The sequence below is a fragment of the Trachypithecus francoisi genome, unplaced genomic scaffold (genome assembly GCF_009764315.1).
Source record: "Trachypithecus francoisi isolate TF-2019V2 unplaced genomic scaffold, Tfra_2.0 Contig01579, whole genome shotgun sequence".
NCBI lineage: Eukaryota > Metazoa > Chordata > Mammalia > Primates > Cercopithecidae > Trachypithecus > Trachypithecus francoisi.
Genome location: NW_022681442.1, coordinates 17,027,482 through 17,047,091, shown reverse-complemented (window position 1 = coordinate 17,047,091; position 19,610 = coordinate 17,027,482). Strand labels below are relative to the sequence as shown.

At 43.9% G+C, this 19,610-nt stretch overlaps 1 protein-coding gene across 33 annotated transcripts in view; it reads right to left on the bottom strand.

The window, feature by feature from the left end:
• Positions 1-14,263: 14,263 nt before the first annotated feature.
• The window catches only part of ABLIM1 (actin binding LIM protein 1), a 353,609-nt gene continuing 348,262 nt past the window's right edge, over positions 14,264-19,610 (bottom strand). For 19 of the 33 annotated variants that reach the window (XM_033181938.1, XM_033181921.1, XM_033181922.1 and 16 more), the window contains one exon: positions 14,875-19,517. In XM_033181938.1, coding sequence (XP_033037829.1) covers positions 19,404-19,517 — 114 coding nt within the window. In that variant the 3' untranslated portion in view covers positions 14,875-19,403. Of the gene's footprint in view, positions 19,518-19,610 lie in introns of all 33 variants that reach the window. The other 14 variants (XM_033181801.1, XM_033181860.1, XM_033181851.1 and 11 more) reach the window with 3 other exon arrangements.

The window sequence follows — 19,610 nt, the reverse complement described above, 5'->3', positions numbered from 1 at the left end:
ACTCTTCCCACCATTGTGATAACGTCATAGGAACCAGGACTCCCGTGGCAGATAAAACAGAGCTACCAATTGTTCCAATGGCCATCACCCTACAGGCAAAAGAGTCCTGCTCAGTGCTAAGTATTGGAATTGGATCTCTCATTTCAACCACCCAGCTCCCATCCACCACCCACTCAGCTACCACCCTCCACCTCTCTGAGCAACGTGCCAGGCACTTTGTTGGATAATAAGTTGCATGAAGCCCTTAAGGGACTTAGAGCCCCAGAGGGAGACAGGAAACTCGATCCTTTTTCCTTTTTTTTTTTTTTTTGAGCAGGGTCTCACTTTGCTACCTAGGCTGGAGTGCGGCAGTGCTAACACAGCTCACTGCAGCCTCAACCTCTTGAGCTCAAGCGATCCTCACCTCAGCCTATTGAGTAGCTGGGACCACAGGTACATGCCACTATGTACCTGCAGTCTGTAATGTTGTTCATTTCTTGTAAAGAGGAGATCTCACTATGTTGCCCACGCTGGTCTTGAACTCCTAAGCTCAAGCTATGCCCCCCACCTCAGCCTCCCAAAGTGCTGGGATTATAGGTGTAAGCCACCACACTTGGCCAGAAAGTCTATCCTCACAGGAAAAGCAGCCTAATCTCAGCCAGTGAGTCTCAAACTTTAACTTGTATAGCAATTATCTGGGGAGCCTTTCAAAATTTAGGCCTGATTCAGTAGATCTAGGGTGGGAATGGAGATTTGACGCTTCTGACAAGCTCCAGGTGATACCAATGCCAGTGGTTTAAGCCACAGTTTAAGGAGCGAAGTGTTGAAAGAGCTGCTCTTTTCCACAGTTTGCCAAACTGGGGAAATGCTGTTTTTCTTTCTCTGCCAATGGCTGCATATTATTTTGACATCTGATGGGGTCCACAATAAAGTGTCTAAAAAATTTTATGCTGGTAAATGATGGAAGCAAATCTTCAAGGAGAGTTCCTCCTGCAACCAGGAGTCACAGCGGGTCCTGAGTATTTTGAACACTGTGTTACTGTAAGACCACTTCAGTGCTCCTGCTGCGTCACACGGCTATACTTGTTTTTCTTTTACGATCAAAATATGTAGGAGGAGGGAGGGGGAAAGAGACAGAGAGAAAGAAAGAGCAGGGCAGGAGAGGGAGAGAGGAGGATCATTGTAATACAACTTCCTAACTTCCTTTGGGAAACAGCCTAAGGTAGCCGTAATTTCTTCTGGCAGAAATGACTGAGAGAATATAAATGGGAATCTTTTATAGAGGAACCCCTAGCAGGGCAGAATATTTGAAACCAGGCAAGTATAATTGTACAGTGTCTAGGGATCCCATTCTATCACTAGATTAGAATTTTTAGTAGAATTCAAGTAATGTTTATGGAGGATCTTAGAATCATTCAGAGTATACGATTCAGAGACAAGAACCAGCAGCTCCTAGATGTCAAGAGACAGAATTTTTTTTAAAAATGCATTTAAAGAGTAGTTTCCTCAGAAGAAGCCTAACCTGTTAGTACCTAAAGATGTGGCAACTTGAACTGTTCAGAGAATGAAGTTGCAAGTGTGCTTGGCTTGGGGGTTTGTTCTTTGATCTGTCCCGACTGACCTGAGAGCTTGCTGTGGTTTGAATGTGTCCCTCAAAGTCCGTGTGCTGAAAACTCAATCCCCAATGCAACAGAGAGTTAAGATGGGACCATTAAGAGCCAATTAGGTCATGAGGGTTCTGTCCTCATGCGTGGACTAATGATATTATTGAGGGAGTAGTTTCCTGATACAGAGCAAGAGTTTGTTCCCCTTTCTGTCTTGCTCTCTCTCACCCTTTCACCTCCCACAATGGGATGAGCAGCATGAAGGCCCTCACCAGATGCCAGTGCCAGGCTCTTGGACTTCCCAGACACCAGAACTATGAGCCAATTAAATATTTGTTCACTATAAATTACCTAGTCCTCGTGATTCTGTTATAGAAGCATAAGACAAAGACAGGACTCTTGGAATATTCCTATCCTACTTCACACAACTATTATTGCTTAATTCAAACGACAACTGGAAGTACCCAAGTGCTGAGTGCATTAGAATCTATGCAGCCAACAGGTGGGCCTCCTCGGGGTGGGGTGTAAAAGTGGGACAGTTGTGGGAATCTGTGAGCAAGGTTTTCTTGAGTGTGGATCATAAATTGATTTCAATGTGTCCTTCAGGTTGTAGAGTCAGAGTGCCTGGGTTAGAAACACAGGTTCATCATTTATGATCCCTGTGACATTGGCCAGCGTTCTTCATCAAATGAAACAAACATATGGGATTACAATAATATCTATTTCATAAACAAGTAAGCATTCTGTAGGATGAAGCACACAAAGAAGTTAGCATAGTATTTGGGACAGAGTGAAGTGCTCGAAAATGGTAGTGAGCACATTTAGGAAGTGCCCAAGTTGTGGGTAGGTGGGGGTGGGGGGACTAAGCTGGAGGAAAGAGCTAAAAGCTTAAAAAGTTGTTTTTCTTTAAAAACTTTGTTTTGAAATTATTTATTTATTTTTAGATGGTGTCTTGCTCTGTCACTCAGACTGGAGTGCAGTGGTACAACCATGGCTTACTGCAGTCTCAACTTCCCTGGGACCAGGTGATCCTCCCACCTCACCCTCCCAAGTAGTTGGGACCATAGACATGTGCCACCATGCCCAGCTAATTTTTGTATTTTTTGTAGAGATAGGGTTTCGCCATGTTGCTCAGGCTGGTCTTGAACTCCTGGCTCAAGCAATCTGCCCACCTCGGCCTCCCAAAGTGCTAGGATTGCAGGCATGAACCACTGTCCCTGACTGAAAGTTGTTTATCTAGCAATGCCTTTCTTCCTGTGCAGAGAACCAAATTCAAGCCCTCACTCTTGGCCATAAATACAGGTGTGAGCCACCTCACAAGCTTCTTGCCCACTTCTCACCTGCCCAGGCTTCTTGCCCACTTCCCACCAGAGAAGAAGCCAACATAGCCACTTCTGAGGCTCTCCTGCAAGAGCTCTGGAAATGCATGGCCCTTGCTTTTGAGTTTCACCTTTGCCAGACTCCCAGGATATCTGTCTTCTCCGAAGTGATTGCATCTTTCTTTACTGTGTAGTTTTTTGTGTTTGTTTTTTATAATAAAAACAAAACTTTACATCTTTCCAAATTACTTACTCTTCTTTGTCATTGGATGGGTTTTTAACTGTGCTGAGTTTTATCTTACTGATGGGTCATAATTTTTACAACTATTCTCCCACTGAGGGGTTGCAATATTCGGGCACGGTGGCTCATGCCTGTAATCCCAGCACTTTGGGAGGCTGAGGCGGGTGGATCATGAGGTCAGGAGATCGAGATCATCCTGGCTAACATGGTGAAACACTGTCTCTACTAAAAATACAAAAATTAGCTGGGCGTGGTGGCGGGCACCTGTAGTCCCAGCTACTCGGGGGGCTGAGGCAGGAGAATGGCGTGAACCTGGGAGGCGGAGCTTGCAGTGAGTTGAGATCCCACCCCTGCACTCCAGCCTGGACAACAGAGTGAGACTCGATCTCAAAAAAAAAAAAAAAAGAGAGAGAGAACATCTTTATGCAGATTATTTATTTTCTTTTTTAAAGCAGCATTATTGAGATATAACTGACATACCACACAGTTCATCCATTTAAAATCTACAATTTAATGGTGTTTAATAGAACAAAGTTTTGCAACTATCACCACAATTAGTTTTGGTACATCTTCATTACCCTATAAAGAAACCTCATGCCCATTAATAGCCACTTTATTCTCCCCATCCTCCCTCAGCCTTAAGCAACCACTAATTTATTTTCTGACTCTGTAGATATCCCTATTTTTGAAATGTCATAATAAGTGGAATCACACAGTATTCCAAAAGGCTATTTCATTTCATGGCTTCTTTCACTTAGTAGAATATTTTCAAGGTCCATCCACATTGTAGCCAGTATCAGTACCTCATTTTTTAACATTACCAAATAACATTCCATGGCATTGCATACCATGTTTCATTTACCCTTTCATCAGTTGGTGGGCATCCAGTTGTTTCCACTTTGGGACTATTATGAATAATGCTGCTATGAGCATTCATGTACAAGTTTTTGTGTAGATACATGTTTTCATTTCTGTTGGGTCCACTGCATAGTTTTGTGCTTAATCAGGCATTGCTTTCTGTGGTTTCACACTTGTTCTTTTTTTGCTGGACTCACAATCTCTCACTCCACCCCAAATCTGCTCCTCCTCCAGTGCGCACTGCAGGCTCCACCACCTAGCCTGTTGCACAAGCCAGAAACTTACGAGTCATCCTCTGCACCTTCCTCAGTTCCTCATCCTCCACCCTGCTGCAGCCCATGTTGAGTCCAGTCACAATCCAAATAGAAGTATTTCCCAGAGAAGCTTTGCTGATAGAATCAATCAGGTCATTCATTCTTTACATGCTTTACCCCTGTGTTTATGTTTGTGGGGTTATTGGATCAATATCTGTTTGCTCACAGTTTTAGCTCAAGTTAGCATAGTGCCTAGTTTGTTGCAAGGCACGTAAACTTTTCAAGATTGGATATGTGTCACATTCCCTTTACGACATCTCACAGCTCCTGATATACTAGCATTGTCAATAAGAGTTTGTTGTCTTGAGCTGCTTTTCTTTTTTTCACAATTTTTAAATTGTTATAAATTATATGCAGTAAAATGCACCTTTTTTTAGTGTATTGTTCTGTGTCTTTTGACAAGTGCATACAGTCATGTAATCACTACCACAATTAAGATACAGAACAGTTCATCACCCTCAAAATTTCCCTGTGACCCTTTGTGGTCAATCCCTCCCCTCAATCCTATGCCCCGAAAACCTCTGGCTTTTCTTTCACTTAGCATAATGCATTTGCGATTCACCCATGTTATTGCAAAAGTTTATCCCTTTTTGGTGTTGAGTAATATTCCATTGTATAGATGAACTATAGTTTATTTATTCCCCAGTTGAAGAATATTTGCAGTTTCCAGTTTTTGGTGATTATGAATAAAGTCAGTATAAACATTCATGTACAGGTTTTTGTGTGAACTAAGGTTTTGGTTTTACTTGAATAAATACAGAGGAGTGGAGTCATTGGGTCTTATGTTAGGGGTGTATATCTTTAAAAGAAACTGTCAAACTGTTTTCCAAAATATTGTATCATTTTTTACTCCCACCATCAGTGTGCAAGTTCCACTTGTTCTGCATCCTAGCAATACTTTGTATTGAGAGTTCTTTGTCTACTCTCTCTGGATTCAAGTCCTTGATCAGATACGTGATTTGCAAATTGCTTTTTCCAATCTCAGACTTGTTTCATTCTCTTTATAACATCTTTTAAAGAGCAGAAGTTCTTAATTTTGATGACCAATTTATCAATTTATTTCCTTCTCTGGATCATGCTTTTGGTATCATTTCTAAGAACGCTTTGCCTAAACCATGGTCATGGAAATTTTCTGCTATATTTTCTTCAAGAAATTCTATAGTTTTCAGTTTTATAATTGGGTCTTTGGGCCATCTTATTTCGCTTTTATTTTGTGAACTTTTTCACCTGCTTTAAGCCTCAAATCTAGTCTATTAGTTACGTGCCTGTGTTGCCCTTCCAGGCTTCAAGCTTTTTAAGGACAGAGATTGTTTTATCAGGGTCAGCATTCACATAAGCCCTAGAGTGAGCATCGCTTTACATTTGGAGCCTACACACCTCAGTTGCCCCCATAGTCCCAACCTGTGTTCATGTTCATGTTTTCCACAACACCCAGCACCACACATCTCACTTTAGATACAGTACAGATGTTACTGAAATTAAACAATGCGATCTCAGAAAGGCTTTAGGGCTCTGTATCCCACTGAGAATTAAGAGAAATTAGTGTAACTAGGAAACATCATTTGTGGTCATTCAAAGGCACTGACTGTATGAGGCACTCTTCCCATGTGCAGTCACTTGAACGCCCCCTGCTAGCCCAGACCTCCAGAAAGTTATTTTATTCTACGTTGTTTTCCTTCTCCTTCTCCTTCTTCTTTTTTTTGAGATAGAGTCTCGCTCAGTGGCCCAGGCTGGAGTGCAATAGCTTGATCTCGGTTCACTGCAACCTCCCACTCCTGCCCTCAAGCCATTCTCCTGCCTCAGCCTCCCAAGTAGGTGGGATTACAGGTGCGTGCCACCATGCGATTTTTGTATTTTTAGTAGAGCCAGGGTTTCACCATGTTGGCCAGGCTGGTCTTAAACTCCTGACCTCAGGCGATCCGTCTGCCTTGGCATCCCAAAGTGCTGGGATTACAGGTGTGAGCCACCGCGTCTGGCCTCTATGTTCCCTTCTTAGAACAGTGTTCTTAGAACTGAGTTATATGATTAACCAAAGTGCTCTGATAGTGTATTTTAAAAATCTGGAACCACATTCAGGTAGAAAGTAGCAATGGAGACAGGAGTAACGTGTGAGCCCTAAAAAGAGAAAGACAACTTTCTATCCTCAGAGTAGGGCCAGATATGAAAAGACAAGGGTCGTTTTTTCAGGGGCAATTTTTCCCTAGTTGCACATTTTTCTTCCCAATATGAATGAGTTTTCATGGAACATCCACTTCCTGGCTGCTTGGAGACAAGGGAAAGGGGCTTTCTCCATTCAAGGGTTGCAGATTCAGAGATTGAAGGAAAAGCCCATTCCATCTGGAAGCTGACTTCCCGACCTGTTTTCAGAACATTTTACAGGAGGTACTCCTGCGTCAACAACAGAGAAAGAGAGGCATGCTTGGACAGCAAAACTACAGATCTAGAAGCATTTGGCTGTCTTTAAAGGACAGAGAGCTCTCTCACTTCTGCTAGGTGTGCTAGGAGATGCTCCTTCGTGCCTCCGCTGATGTGTTTGGGCAAAGAAAAAACAATGGCCAAAGAAGGACAAATCTACTTCTTATCACTGGAAAGGCCTTTACAATTTTTTTTCTAGTAAGAAATGGGGTTTTGCTCTGTTACCCAGGCTGGAGTGCCGTGGCTAGTCACATGCACGATCCCACTACTGATCGCATGGGAGTTTTGACTCGGTCCATTTCCGACCTGGGCTGGTTTATCCCTCCTTAGACAGCTTGGTGGTCCCTCCTTTCTGGAATTCATCAAATTGATGCTGAGCTTAGTGTGGACATCCAATCAGCATGGTGGACTGCAGCCCAGAACGCCTGGGTTCAAGCCACCCTCCCGCCTCAGCCTCCTGAGTAGCCAGGACTGCAGATGGGTGCCAACATACCCAGCTGGAAAGAGCTGAAAGAACTTCAAAGCTTTGACAGAACCTTTTTTTTTTTTTTTTCTGAGACAGAATCTCACTCTGTTTCCCAAACTGGAGTGCAGTGGCGCAATCTTGGCTCACTGCAACCTCCACCTCCAGGGTTCAAGCGATTCTCCTGCCTTAGCCTCCTGAGTAGCTGAGATTACAGGTATGCACCACCACACCTGGCTATTTTTTGTACTTTTAGTAGAGATGGGGTTTCACTATGTTGGTTGGGCTAGTCTTGAACTCCTGACCTCAAACGATCCTCCCTCCTTAGCCTCCCAAAGTGCTGGGATTATAGGCGTGAGCCATTGTGCCCAGTCTTTGACAGAACATTTTGTTCCAGAATGGAAAGGATCCATTTAAATACTGCGTTGTTTTAGTTACAAAAATTGAGAAATGGTGAGCATAAAGTTTAGCGATTTGAACTGAGGCATCTTCTGGGAGCCAGAACAGACTCATTAGAATAAACTTTATCAACTTGGTATTTTGTATTGTTTAAAAATAACCAATTACAGAAAATAGAAATGAGATGTCAGGGTTTCTATTTTAATTTTAAAGCAAATATAGTCTCTTTCTAGTGATTAATAATCAAACTTACTTCATACTTCAAAGGAACAGCCTAATTTAGGCAGTGTTTGAAAAAATTAATTTTGAATTGACAAATAATACTTGCATATATTTATGGGGTACAACGTGATGTTTTGAAACCTGTACATTGTGGAATGGCTAAATCAAGCTAATTGATATATGCTTTACCTCACATACCACTTTTTGTGGTGAGAGAACTTAAAATCTGCTCTCAGTGATTTTCAAGTATATAATGTTATTATTAATATAATCCCCATGTTGTACAAGAGATCTCTTGAACTTATTCCTCCTACCTAATCTCCTAGTAAAGATTTCATCTTGATTTTTTTTTTCAACCTTTATTTTAGATATGGGGCACATGTGCAGATTTGTTACATGGGAATACTGTGTGGTACTAAGGTTTGGAGTATGGATCCTGTCACCCAGGTGGCGAGTGTGTACCCGATAGGTAGTTTTTTAACCCACCTCCCCAACCTTCTAATAGTCCACATACTTATGTCCCTGTGTGCTCAATGTTTACTTTGCACTTAGAAGTGAGAGGATGCTGTATTTGGTTTTCTGTTCCTCTGTTAACTTGCTTAGGATTCTGGCCTCCAGCTCCATCCATGTTGCTGCAAACCACATGACTTCAGTCTTTCTTTATGGCTGCATAGTATTCTATGATGTATATGGACCACATTTTCCTGATCCAATCTACCATTGCTGGGCACGTGGGCTGATTCCCTGTCTTTGCTATTGTGAATAGCACAGCGATGCACATTTGAGTGCATGTGTCTTTTGGTAAAGCTACATCTGCAAAGACCCTTATTCCAAATAAAGTCACATTTTGAGGTTCCAGGTAGACATATTTTGGAAGACACTACTTCAACCCACTGCACATGCACTGATATGTAAAGGCTCAAAACTAAAAACAGCCACCTTTCTGTAAAAGAAGAGTTTGTAATCACAACTTCCGGATTGCTTGCTCTTAGTCTCCTTCCAGCCGGGCCCTGAGGACAGTTACTAAGTTTCCCTGAAGTGACTGTCTCCATAGAAAACTTAAGGCCAGTATTTATTATACTCACTCTCCTAACAAACAATAGAACGAAGAGAACGAGAATACATTGAAAAGGAAATAAGTTGGTACAATAATAAGATATCTAGGCCACTTTTTCAATGTTCAGAGGTTTCTCAAGGTTGTGAGGGGAGAAAGGGAGAATATGATACTGGTGGATTGCTTTTCCCTTAAGCAACTGTGCACCTAACTGACTCTCTCATCTCATACTTTTGTATTTTACAAGAGATAATCTCCTTGAAAATAAGGTGACACTTGAGCAGACTGAGGTGGAATCTCCCAGGGGCATTCCAAGGGCTGGAGCCTTGCCGAGCTGAAGGAAGATGTGGGTGATTTCCTACGGAGGTCTCAGCAAGGGCAGGTTTCCCAGGTCTTGTCTGACTGTGGTCTTGTGAATTAGGGCGATGGTGAATAACAAATCCTGGCAAGGGATGCCTGGTTCATCACAGACCAGCTCTGCCACTGACCTGAGATCCTGGGATGTGGGGAAGGGTTCCCAAACTTGGTTGATCATCAGAATTATCTGGAGGCTTTTATATTTTGTTGTAAGATTTAACTTCCCAGCTGCTAACCCAGATCTACCCAATCAAAGCCTCTTTGTGGACTGAAGCCTGAGCTTTGGAGTTAGACTTGGGTCCAGATCTTAGCTCCTTCCCCAAGTCTCCCTTTGGGCTTGGACAAGCCAGGCAGGCTCTCATCTGTGTATCGAAGGGAGCAATATTCCCCCAGGTGGCTTGTGAGGATCATAGGTCACGTGTGTGCAAGGGGAAGCCACTTGATTGAAAAAATGGTTAATAAATCCTAGCAATTTACTCTGAGTGGTCTGAAGCACCTTGTTTTTATGTAAAGGAGGGGTGTAAGAATTCTTTTTTTCAACAGGAGAAACCAGCTGACCCTTGCTGTTATCTGATGGGAATGTAACTGGCATCAACATTTTTTAACTTTTCATTAAGAAGCATATGTTTTAAGACAATAGCAGGAACGAAAGAACCTATTCTTTCGGTGCCAGCATCCGTCTAGCTTAGAACAAAATGTTATTCATGGCCAGGCTCCACCTTGCTGAGAAAGCCTGGTATTTGTCTTTGTAGACAATCCTTTTGACATCCTTAGAAGGCCTCGTGGAGACCCCAGAGAGCTGTAACTGCCTTAGGAGGAAGGTGGCATTTGGACTTGATGGGAAGGGGCTAGAATCCTACCCACTTGGCAGTGGGCCTCTCCCAGCCTTGAGTTTGCCCTTCTCAGATTAAACAAAATAATCTACCTAGAGTATTTAGCCCAGCACCTGGCACTTGGAGGCCTGCAAAGAATGTTCGCTGCTGCTGCCATCAGACCATTCTCTTCTTAGCATCTGGACTCAGACACCTGGTGGGTCTCAACCTGGCTAGATCTGGGGCTAGAAGCCACTGAGGCTCTGCCCTGCCTCCAGGCCCTTCGGGATACTCTGGAAAGGCCTACGGCTAACATATGCTAGGGGCAAAGCAGGAACAGCCTCTGCTCTGAAGGGGAGGTTTCCTAAGCCAACTTTTTTCTTTTTATCTGATGGGAAGGGCTGAATTAAGAGTCAGCAGCAGGGGACAGCACAAATAAATACAGAAAAACCCCTCCAGGAGTTGCGATTGTGCTCAGCACAATAGCAGGCCCTGGAGAGCAGTTTTATCCAGTGGAGATTGGAAAGTAAAATAAATGTGGTTATTACCCCCTCTTCCGCAGACCTGACTCGCTACAGCCTATCCCTGAGCTCTGCTGGAGTAGAAGGGAAATGTTTGTTCAGAGTCCTGGTCTCCTGTGGGGAAGAAGGTACGGAAGTGAGTTCTTAGGGCTGGGGTCGAGATTCCCTGAGGTTTTGGGCGCTATTCTCCCAACCACCCTGGCTTTCTCAAACGCTGGCAGCTCCAAGTCCCCACCCTTCCCAGTGCTTTCCGGTCCACAGTGGGCCACCTCCAGCAGGGTGAGGCTGACAGACACACCCCAGCAATGACCGGCGGGGAAGAGTAGCCTTCTTCCAGCAATGGGCAAGAGGGGCTAGGGAGGATTGGTGGCTTTCTCCCGCTGAGGAAACGTCCCTCAATACTCTCAGGACCAGCAGCTCAACTTTGACAGCCTTTGGTTGCTTTGAAGTGAGTCATACCATTGAAAAGATCTTTCTGGAACAAACACCATCTTTCATGCGAATGAGTCTCAGCTCTTCTGCAGAGAGTGTTTCTTTTTTTTTTTTTTTTTTTTCCAAGCCAAACTGTATCCAGCTTTATTAAAGATACTTTCCATAAACAATCATGGTATTTCAGGCAGGACATGGGCAGACAGACCCCAGAAGAGAGTGTTTCTAAGCATCCCTGGAGTAGGCTAGGACAATCCTCCTCATCCAGGAAAACCCTCTGGAGCAGCTGAGTCCCAGCCTGGCACCTTTGCTTCCAGTTTGAGGAGTCTGCCATGCTGGGTGGCCACAGTGCTTTGGAGGCACCTGTGCCCCTCTCTGCATGACACCTGCCCATAGGCAGAGTTTAGGACTGGAGAGACGGGCATTTGAATCCCAGCCCCACTACTCAGAGACAGTCTCTCTGGGTCTGTTTCCTTAACTAAAATGGAAGCAACCTAAGGAACTATATGAAAGAAACCACAGAATATGTTTAGTTCGGGGCTGGGGAAACAGTACTTATTACATGGCAGCTACTTCATGAATAAAAGCCTTTTTTTTTTTTTTTTTTTTTTGAGATGGAGTCTTGCTCTGTCACCCAGGCTGGAGTACAGTGGCACAATCTCGGCTTACTGCAAGCTCTGCCTCCCGGGTTCACACCATCCTCCTGCCTCAGCCTCCCAAGTAGCTGGGGCTACAGGCGCCCACCACCACGCCCGGCTGATTTTTTGTATTTTTAGTAGAGACGGGGTTTTACCATGTTAGCCAGGATGGTCTCGATCTCCTGACCTTGTGATCCACCCACCTCAGCCTCCCAAAGTGCTGGGATTACAGACATGAGTCACAGTGCCCAGCCTGAATAAAAGCCATTTTAAGTGCAGGCTCTCGTTCTGCAGGAATTCTCATAATAACTTTTGTGGTAGGTATCATTATTATTATTCTTTTATAGACATGGAAGTTGAGGCTTAAAGAAGTTAAACAATTTGTTAGTTATACAGATAGCTATTGGTGGAGCTGGAACTTGAACCCAGGCGGCCTGATGCTATACCCTGCACTCGACTGCTGAGTAATACTTCTGGTTATTATTACTACTAATTAGCACATCTTCAAGGAATCTCTTAGACTATGCTTGGGTGGACAGAGTGCTGTTATTGAAGTATATAAAAGAGGTTGTGGGCTTATTTTAATCCTGGAGTATTTATATAAAGACTAGAAGGAGAATCCATGAGGAAGGTCCTGTGAAAACAAACGAAATGACTAGAGGGAGGGGTAAAAAGCCCAGAGTGAAAACTAAATCATTCTCGAATGATTATTTAAAATAATACTAGTCCTTATTCAACCACCTAAGTGCTCATGTGCTACACTTTGGCAATAGTCTTCTGATGGATATTATTATCTTGTCCATTCTGCAGATGAACAAATTGAGGCTGAACAGAGGATAAATGGGCTCCAAGAAACACAGCTGGTGAGTAACCCCCAAACTGTTCATAAATGTGCATTGGTGGTGGTGTTGGGGCTCATGGCCAGACTGAAGGGCACTGGCCAGTCTCACACTAAGAACCCACTCTGTGCACCACGCCCTAGGAGCTTTAGAATGTGGGACACAGTCCTTGCCCTAAGAAAGTCACAGGGAATGGCATGTGGAGGATAACAGCATGGGATCTGAAGAGGGCAGACCTGGAGAATTCTAGCTCTGCTGCTCACTGGTTGAGTGATTGAGCATGTTTGATTAGACTCTGAGCTTTGGTTTCCTAACTGTATAGTGGAGCTAAAATTGTCTACTTTGAAAGGCTCTCATGAGCAACATAGTTATGCCAAGCTAGGGTGCCTGGTGCTCAGCACAGAGATCTCACTACAGTTCAACTGAAGAGCAGAAACCCATGCAGCTAGCAGTACAACATTTGCTAAGTACCGACCTTGAGGTTGGACTAGAGGCATGCAAAGAATCACATGCAGGTTGGGCTGGCCCATTAAGACAGGCTTATAGAAAGGGTGTGAACTTGGGCTTGTCTTTAATTTGGAACAAATGGAGCCCATGGGAAATTCACACGGGTAACTCCAGAGAGCTGATGGGTAGCTGTTTTTAAAGAGTCAACATTGATCATTACTTCCTTTCCCTGGGGCCAGGTCCTCTCTGCTCCGCCACCTCCTTGAAGAGTTGGGCATTGTAAAGAAGAAATGCCTTTGATAAAGCTGCCTGGGAGGGAGCGAGCATGGTATGTCCTGGGAACTTGCAGTGGCTTGGCAAGCTCTGAAGGCAGGGTACGGGGGGAGAGGCAGCTGAGCAGTGGGTGAGGCGAGATCCTTCCACTCCCAGCAAAGGCGGTGTGAGATTCGCTGACTCAAGTCTAGCAACTGAAGTGAAAAGGAGTCACCTTCCACTGGAGAGGTGGCCACCAGAGCCAAATCCCACAGAGAGTTCATAAGGACTGGAGATGACCTCTAGCTATGGTAATTATGGACCACAGCAGGGATGCTTTCCCCACGGGTGGAGGCAGAGGTGAGTAGAACACAGACCTTGAGCTGAGGTCTCCCGGCCTGTTTTCCATGGTGGTGAACTAAACATGCCAACTGTCTTGAAAACAACCTGTATCCCGCTTCCAGGGGAGGGTCATGTGAATGCCAGTGTGATTGGGTCCTGGGCAGGCTCAGCAGACACAGAGCAGAAGGAAGGCTATGGTTGGAGTGGGCCATCTTGGACAAAGATCCTTGTATTTTCTGGCAAGCCTAAAATCTTGGCAGTGACGATAACGAGGAAGTTAACATCTACAATTTCTTCATGTAAAGTTTGATCATGCAGGGGATGCCCAAAATTGGAAGGATGCTTTTCTCCTACTGCATTCTAGCTTCTTACTAAAAAGTGGCCCACACTCATAGTGGCTCAGAAGCTTCAGACCTCCTCAAATCCCCAGTTTTGTCAAAATGATGGGACTATCCCTGCTGTGTCACAAACCAAATCAAACACCCGCGACACAGCACAGTGTAACGGCTCTACAAAACATTTGTTTCCTTTGGACAGCTTGGTCAATATGGTCTGGGTTATTGGACATACAGTCCTGGAATATCTTGTTGTTATTTGTTGCGTTTTTCCACCTGCATGATAAAAATGCATTCCCACAGCCTTGGGTTCATTCTGATTTTGTTTTGGTTATTGGAAGTTGCATTGGTGCTTTTTTAAAACGAGACAGACCTTCAAAGGGAGCCAGGGAACGAGAAATGAAGCACAGGGATGGAGGCGTCTACGAATAAAGCACACAACTTTATTCATGAAGTTGTGAGTATGACAGTGATGCAGAGTATATGACAAAGGAGTGCAGTGAGTGCTGCTGGCAACAGGAGCGGGGAGCAGGTCGGGATCACAGGCACAGCAGCGCGGGGCTGGCAGGGCCGCCACCTCCTCTGCACACAAGCACGTGGCACTTAGCACGCCGACACACACCAGCTCAGTTTCACAGGGAACACGACACAGCTTTTCAAAAGGAATTCTTCTAAACATTTGCTTTCCTATTTCCAAAAGGGGAGGGAGGGCAGGAAGAACCATACGTCTTCCAACAATTGAAATAATTCCATAAACCCAACTTAAAATGAAAGAACTCAGAGAGCTTCAGTGCAGAGTCATCAGCAACTCATAGTAACCACACACATCCTTGGACAAGTCTGTACATAAAACCCCAAAAGAACATCAGTTTTGTGGACAATGGTTTCCTCTGCTGTAAAGAAACATATACATATATGATCAGTAAGCAGCTCACATCTTTCTGAATGTCAAGGTCTACAGGATTGTCTCTGTCCACCTTTGGTCAATGGGTTCAGGAAGTGACTCATGGGAACTTCACTCTTAGGAGAAACACTTTTGGGAATAATTTTATTGAGTAACAACCACCACTCAATTACACTAAGCTTCAGAAATTGTTGGATTTGTTTAATTTTGCTGTGTACATATACATTGTTTAGAAAGTTTCTTTTGGCTTAAACTGACCATTTCCCCCTTTCTTTTTGAGTTTTCCATGATTAAACTTGCCCAAATAAAAAACGTAACAATCCATATGCAAAGCGTATCTGTCACCACCTCCCACTGCTTCCTGGGCAGCAAACGGAAAAATAAACAGCGATTTAAAAAAATACCAAAGTGAAGGTTTCTCTTTCTCCTATCACAACATAGCGGGTAGTTCCCTTAAAGTACATCATTGCTGTAAGTTGGTATCACTGCAAATCTCAAGTCCCAAATAATCTCTTTTTCTGGATAGAAAGTTATTCAAAAGGGAGCACAAAAGAGCAAGCTTTGGGGAATACTGACAAACACTTCATTGGTTAGAAGAGACTAATTTTAAAAATCAAATAAAATCGAGGCTGGCATAAGTAGTACAGATTAAATACAGATTAAATAGCTACCAGAAACACAGAAGAGGTGGTTAATAAAAACTGAGATTGCTTCAGAGGACACAGGAGTATTGATGAGACAGTCCATTTTCCTTCCACCATCTTCCATGAGAGTCAGGAAAAGGGTTCTGTGAGCACCCAACCTGGAGTGGTCACCTGTCCCTTCCATACACAGGAGGATGCTAAGACCCAGTTAGTTTTAAATGGTTTTTAGAAAGACCTACCTAGTCAAAAGGGGTTAATTTGAATTTTTCAAACTTGCAAAAGCATATACATTTGATATCAACATCTGAGAAGCAATTCTTAGAAAAAAATGTTTGCTTCAATGCCTAAAGAAATCCAGTGAAAGTTTTAGACACATTACCAGCTAGACATCTCCGAGTTAAGAGTTGATCGATATACTGGACTGGGATGGAGAGGATGAGAACTGAAAAAGAACTGCTCCAGCCTCTGCCTCAGAAGAGGAAACTCAGCTTGGAGAGGACAGAATTGGGTAGTGGAGTAGATACTAGAGCCCACCATAGATAGAAAACTACCCCCATTAAAAAAAAAAACAACTCATTAACTCTAGTTTATCTCTTTGAGGTTTCAGAGAACAGGCAGTTTATGTGAAGTTACTGGAGACGTCATATTAAGAACATTTCATAACTAACCCCAAACCAAAATGTAGATGCATAGCTAGCTGTGCAAGTTTCCCAATGCTCTTCCTATCACCTAATAAGTCACACAGAAAGACTATGTGATAGCCTGGACTTTCTTGAAGAAATTTTAAAAGAACTGATTTTCCTATCATCATAGAGGCCCCTTTTACTTCATGCCATCAGTATGCACTTAAGAGTCCCAAGGAAGTCATATGTTCCAAAACGTAGCCCTTTACATAGACACCAGGGAAGCCTGCCCTATATATAATCCCCTTCCTAGGGTGAACAAACTCCATGAGTTTGAGTGTGTTAATAACTGAAATTTTCATGTGTAGTACAGGGTGGGGTGAAAGCAGACCAACACCTATCTTGTGTGCTGTAACCTGGATGGACATTTTGAGGACAAGCATGCTGAGCCCAGTTTAACCAAATGGACAGGCATTCTAGCCCACACATTCGATCTGGCAGTTAGCAGGAACCAGGCTGCCCCATGACCCATCCCTCCAGCTGGAGCCTTCTGCTGGGAAATGGAGTAGGGGGCCCACTCTGCATTATGGTTTCCAATGACCCCTCCCCAGAGCAGAGCATTACTCTGCTTGCAGACAGGAGGCTACTGGTGCTTTCTGGCAATGCATTTCTGCAAGGTGCAGTTTAAATGAACTCATATTGGACTTGATATGGAAAGAAACGTTTTTTCTTCTCAAGTTGGATGCAGAACTGAGTTTAAAAGATACAAGGAAAGTAGTGTTTCATTAGTGGAAGCTGATTTAGGGTTCAGTTCTTTATCATTGCAATCTTAGGCAGGCCCCTTAAATCCTAGTCTCTATAAAATAAGGAAGGGGGTTGTCCCAGTTTTCAGTCCAATGTCCCCATTCTATGACAGACCCATGTCTTCTTTATGTAGACCAAGGAAGAGGAATTTTAGCAAACCTACTTGATTATGCCCATGTACCTCCCAATGCCTTGATTTTTCTTATATTGACATTAGATCTGCACATGTCTGGGTGATAATTCATTAATCAATGTAAAACATGCGGACCCTTTATTAGCTCCATAATGAAAAAAATCTCTCCACCAGCCAAGTGCTGGGACCCATGTGGCCACCATTGTTATTGACAGGTAAGGAAACATTGGAAATGCACCATCCTCTCCATCCCCACACTTTCCAGAGTAAAGCAAGGACGAGGACACCCAGGCATTGTGCCAAGGCTGCCAGAGCAGGAGGGCACAGAGAGAGGATGGGACAGAAAAAGCATGGAATAAGCAAGAGGCCACTGAGACACCAAAGACTAAACTGCAAACTGCAATGTGGCTTCCAACCAAGACACAGCTGGTCTCATCTGCTCGTGGCCACCCTGTCAGAGCCGTTTGCTAAATATGTTAGTAGGTCCAACACACACACACACACACACACACACACACACACACACACGAGAATAGTCCTCATTCAGTGCATAGCAATGAAAGGCTAGGACAATTTAGATTCCTTAGGTAAGAGCACAGGAGGATGCTATAAAACAGTGATTGTTCATTCCAGCCCCCAAATGACAGCAGTGAGCCACATGTCAGAGGCTGCAACACAGACTCAGAAACTATTCTACTTGCTTTTTGACCACTAGTGTCAGAGAGACAGCTTGTAATTCTAATACTTGGTGCCAGCAGGAAGTACTTCAGAGCTTTTGTTCTTAGTGGCATATGAAGGTAAATTAAAATACTTTCTTCTTTGGCTTTAAAAACAGAGCTTAAATTCTTAAGCACAGCCCCAAAGCACGATAATAAAGTGGCTTACCCTCCTGGGTGTGGAGTTACACAAACTCTCCCTCATCTAACTGACGTCGGGAATCATGATGTGGTTTCACGTGCATGCATGTGTTGGGGATACCCTAGGCTCAAATTTGAATCTAGTGTTGCAGACTCCGAGGGACTCTCGTGAGATGCTCTGACCTCCACATCCCGCCTCATCCTTCCTTTGTGGTTCTCAGTCTGATCCTGCCATGAGCTACATCAGCGCCAACACCTTTCCACGAAGGAAGTGATGTTGGGGGCGCAGTTTAGCCTCACTCTTTGAGTCATACACATTCAGTGAAAATGTCTTTAGAAACTGCAACACAGCGGGACATTCAAGCGGAAATTAAAAAGCACAAGCACGCTCCCAAAATTGCTCTGGGTGAGTGAAACCAACACGTGTGCACACACCCATGAAGTCCACAGAACCGGGCAAGAAGAAAGCTGAAAAGGCCAAATTAACTCCGTTTGAAGGAGTCTACTTCAGAGTTGTAGAGATATAAAAGAGAAAAACATGTCTTTCCTTAGCCTATTATTATTGAAAGAAACCTTACAAACCAACAACAGCATGGGCTTGATCTGATTCACAGGATGCCAGAGACAGCAGAGAATAACGACCGACTGGAAGAACTAGAGTCAGTAGGACATGGGACTGGTTTTCGTTTTGTTTTGTTTTTTGGCCATGAGCGATATGGCCCCTAGGCAAAATCACCTAATGGCATGCCACTGGGCCAATCTGGAGGCAATTTGTGTTTTTCCTTTCTTTGCAAAGGTGGAGCTCCAGACAGCTCCTGTCCTAGGTGGGGAGCAGGAACCAGGCCTGCTATGGGAAGCAAAAAGAGTTAAGGGAAGGTTCCCTTTCATTCCTGTTCCTTCTCTTTTGCTTTTGAACAGTTTTTAAAAATACTAATAGCTAAGTCATTTGCCAACCAGGTCCCCGTAAACAGTAGAGAACAAGGAGCTTGTTAAGAATTAATTTTGCTGTTATTCACCCCATTCAAACAGAGCTGCCCTGTTCCCTGACAGAGTTCCATTCCTGCCAGAGCGCAGGTGAGTAACATGAAGCCAGTCAAGAAAGGCGGGTGTGAAGTCACTGCCGCCCCATGGACAGACCCCTCACTCTTCCTTCTTAGCCGCAGCACTACATAATAAATATATTTATACTTTGAAATTATGACAACCGATTTCTCCCATGTGGCATCCTAAGGACACTTGCTGGCTCTTATCCGGACAGTCAGCACTGTTGTTGGACAACAGGTAAAGAAAAAAAAAAAAAAAAGAAGAAGAAAACAATGCAGCTCCTGTTGTATACATAAGGTAATGTGAAAAGGTCACACGTGGACACTACTCTGTGTTTCGGAACATAGAAATTTCTACGCCATGCTTCTTGGCAAGTGTTACTGTTGGCTGGCCCAACATTTGACTTATGGGTGTTCTAACTAGACTTTCTCTTTTTGGCATTGCTGAGTGATGGTAATTTGCAAACCCTCCCATCAAGTTTGGGCCTCAGTATGACATCCTATGGGGCACCGCCACTGTCAGTCCTTTCTCTAATTGCCATTCATGAGTGGGACTTAGAAGAGTTTTGCTTTTTTCTTCATGTCGTTGCGTCTCCAAAGAGGTAACTTGTCAAACTCTTGTATGGACATTCCAAAGATTTCCCGAAATACTTCAGGGGCTAAGTGGCGCTGGGAAGAGGAAAAAAAGAGCAGCTGTCAGTCCTGATGGCCACACAAATGGCCTTGAGCATTGCTCTACAGTTTATACAGAGTCATTCTGAA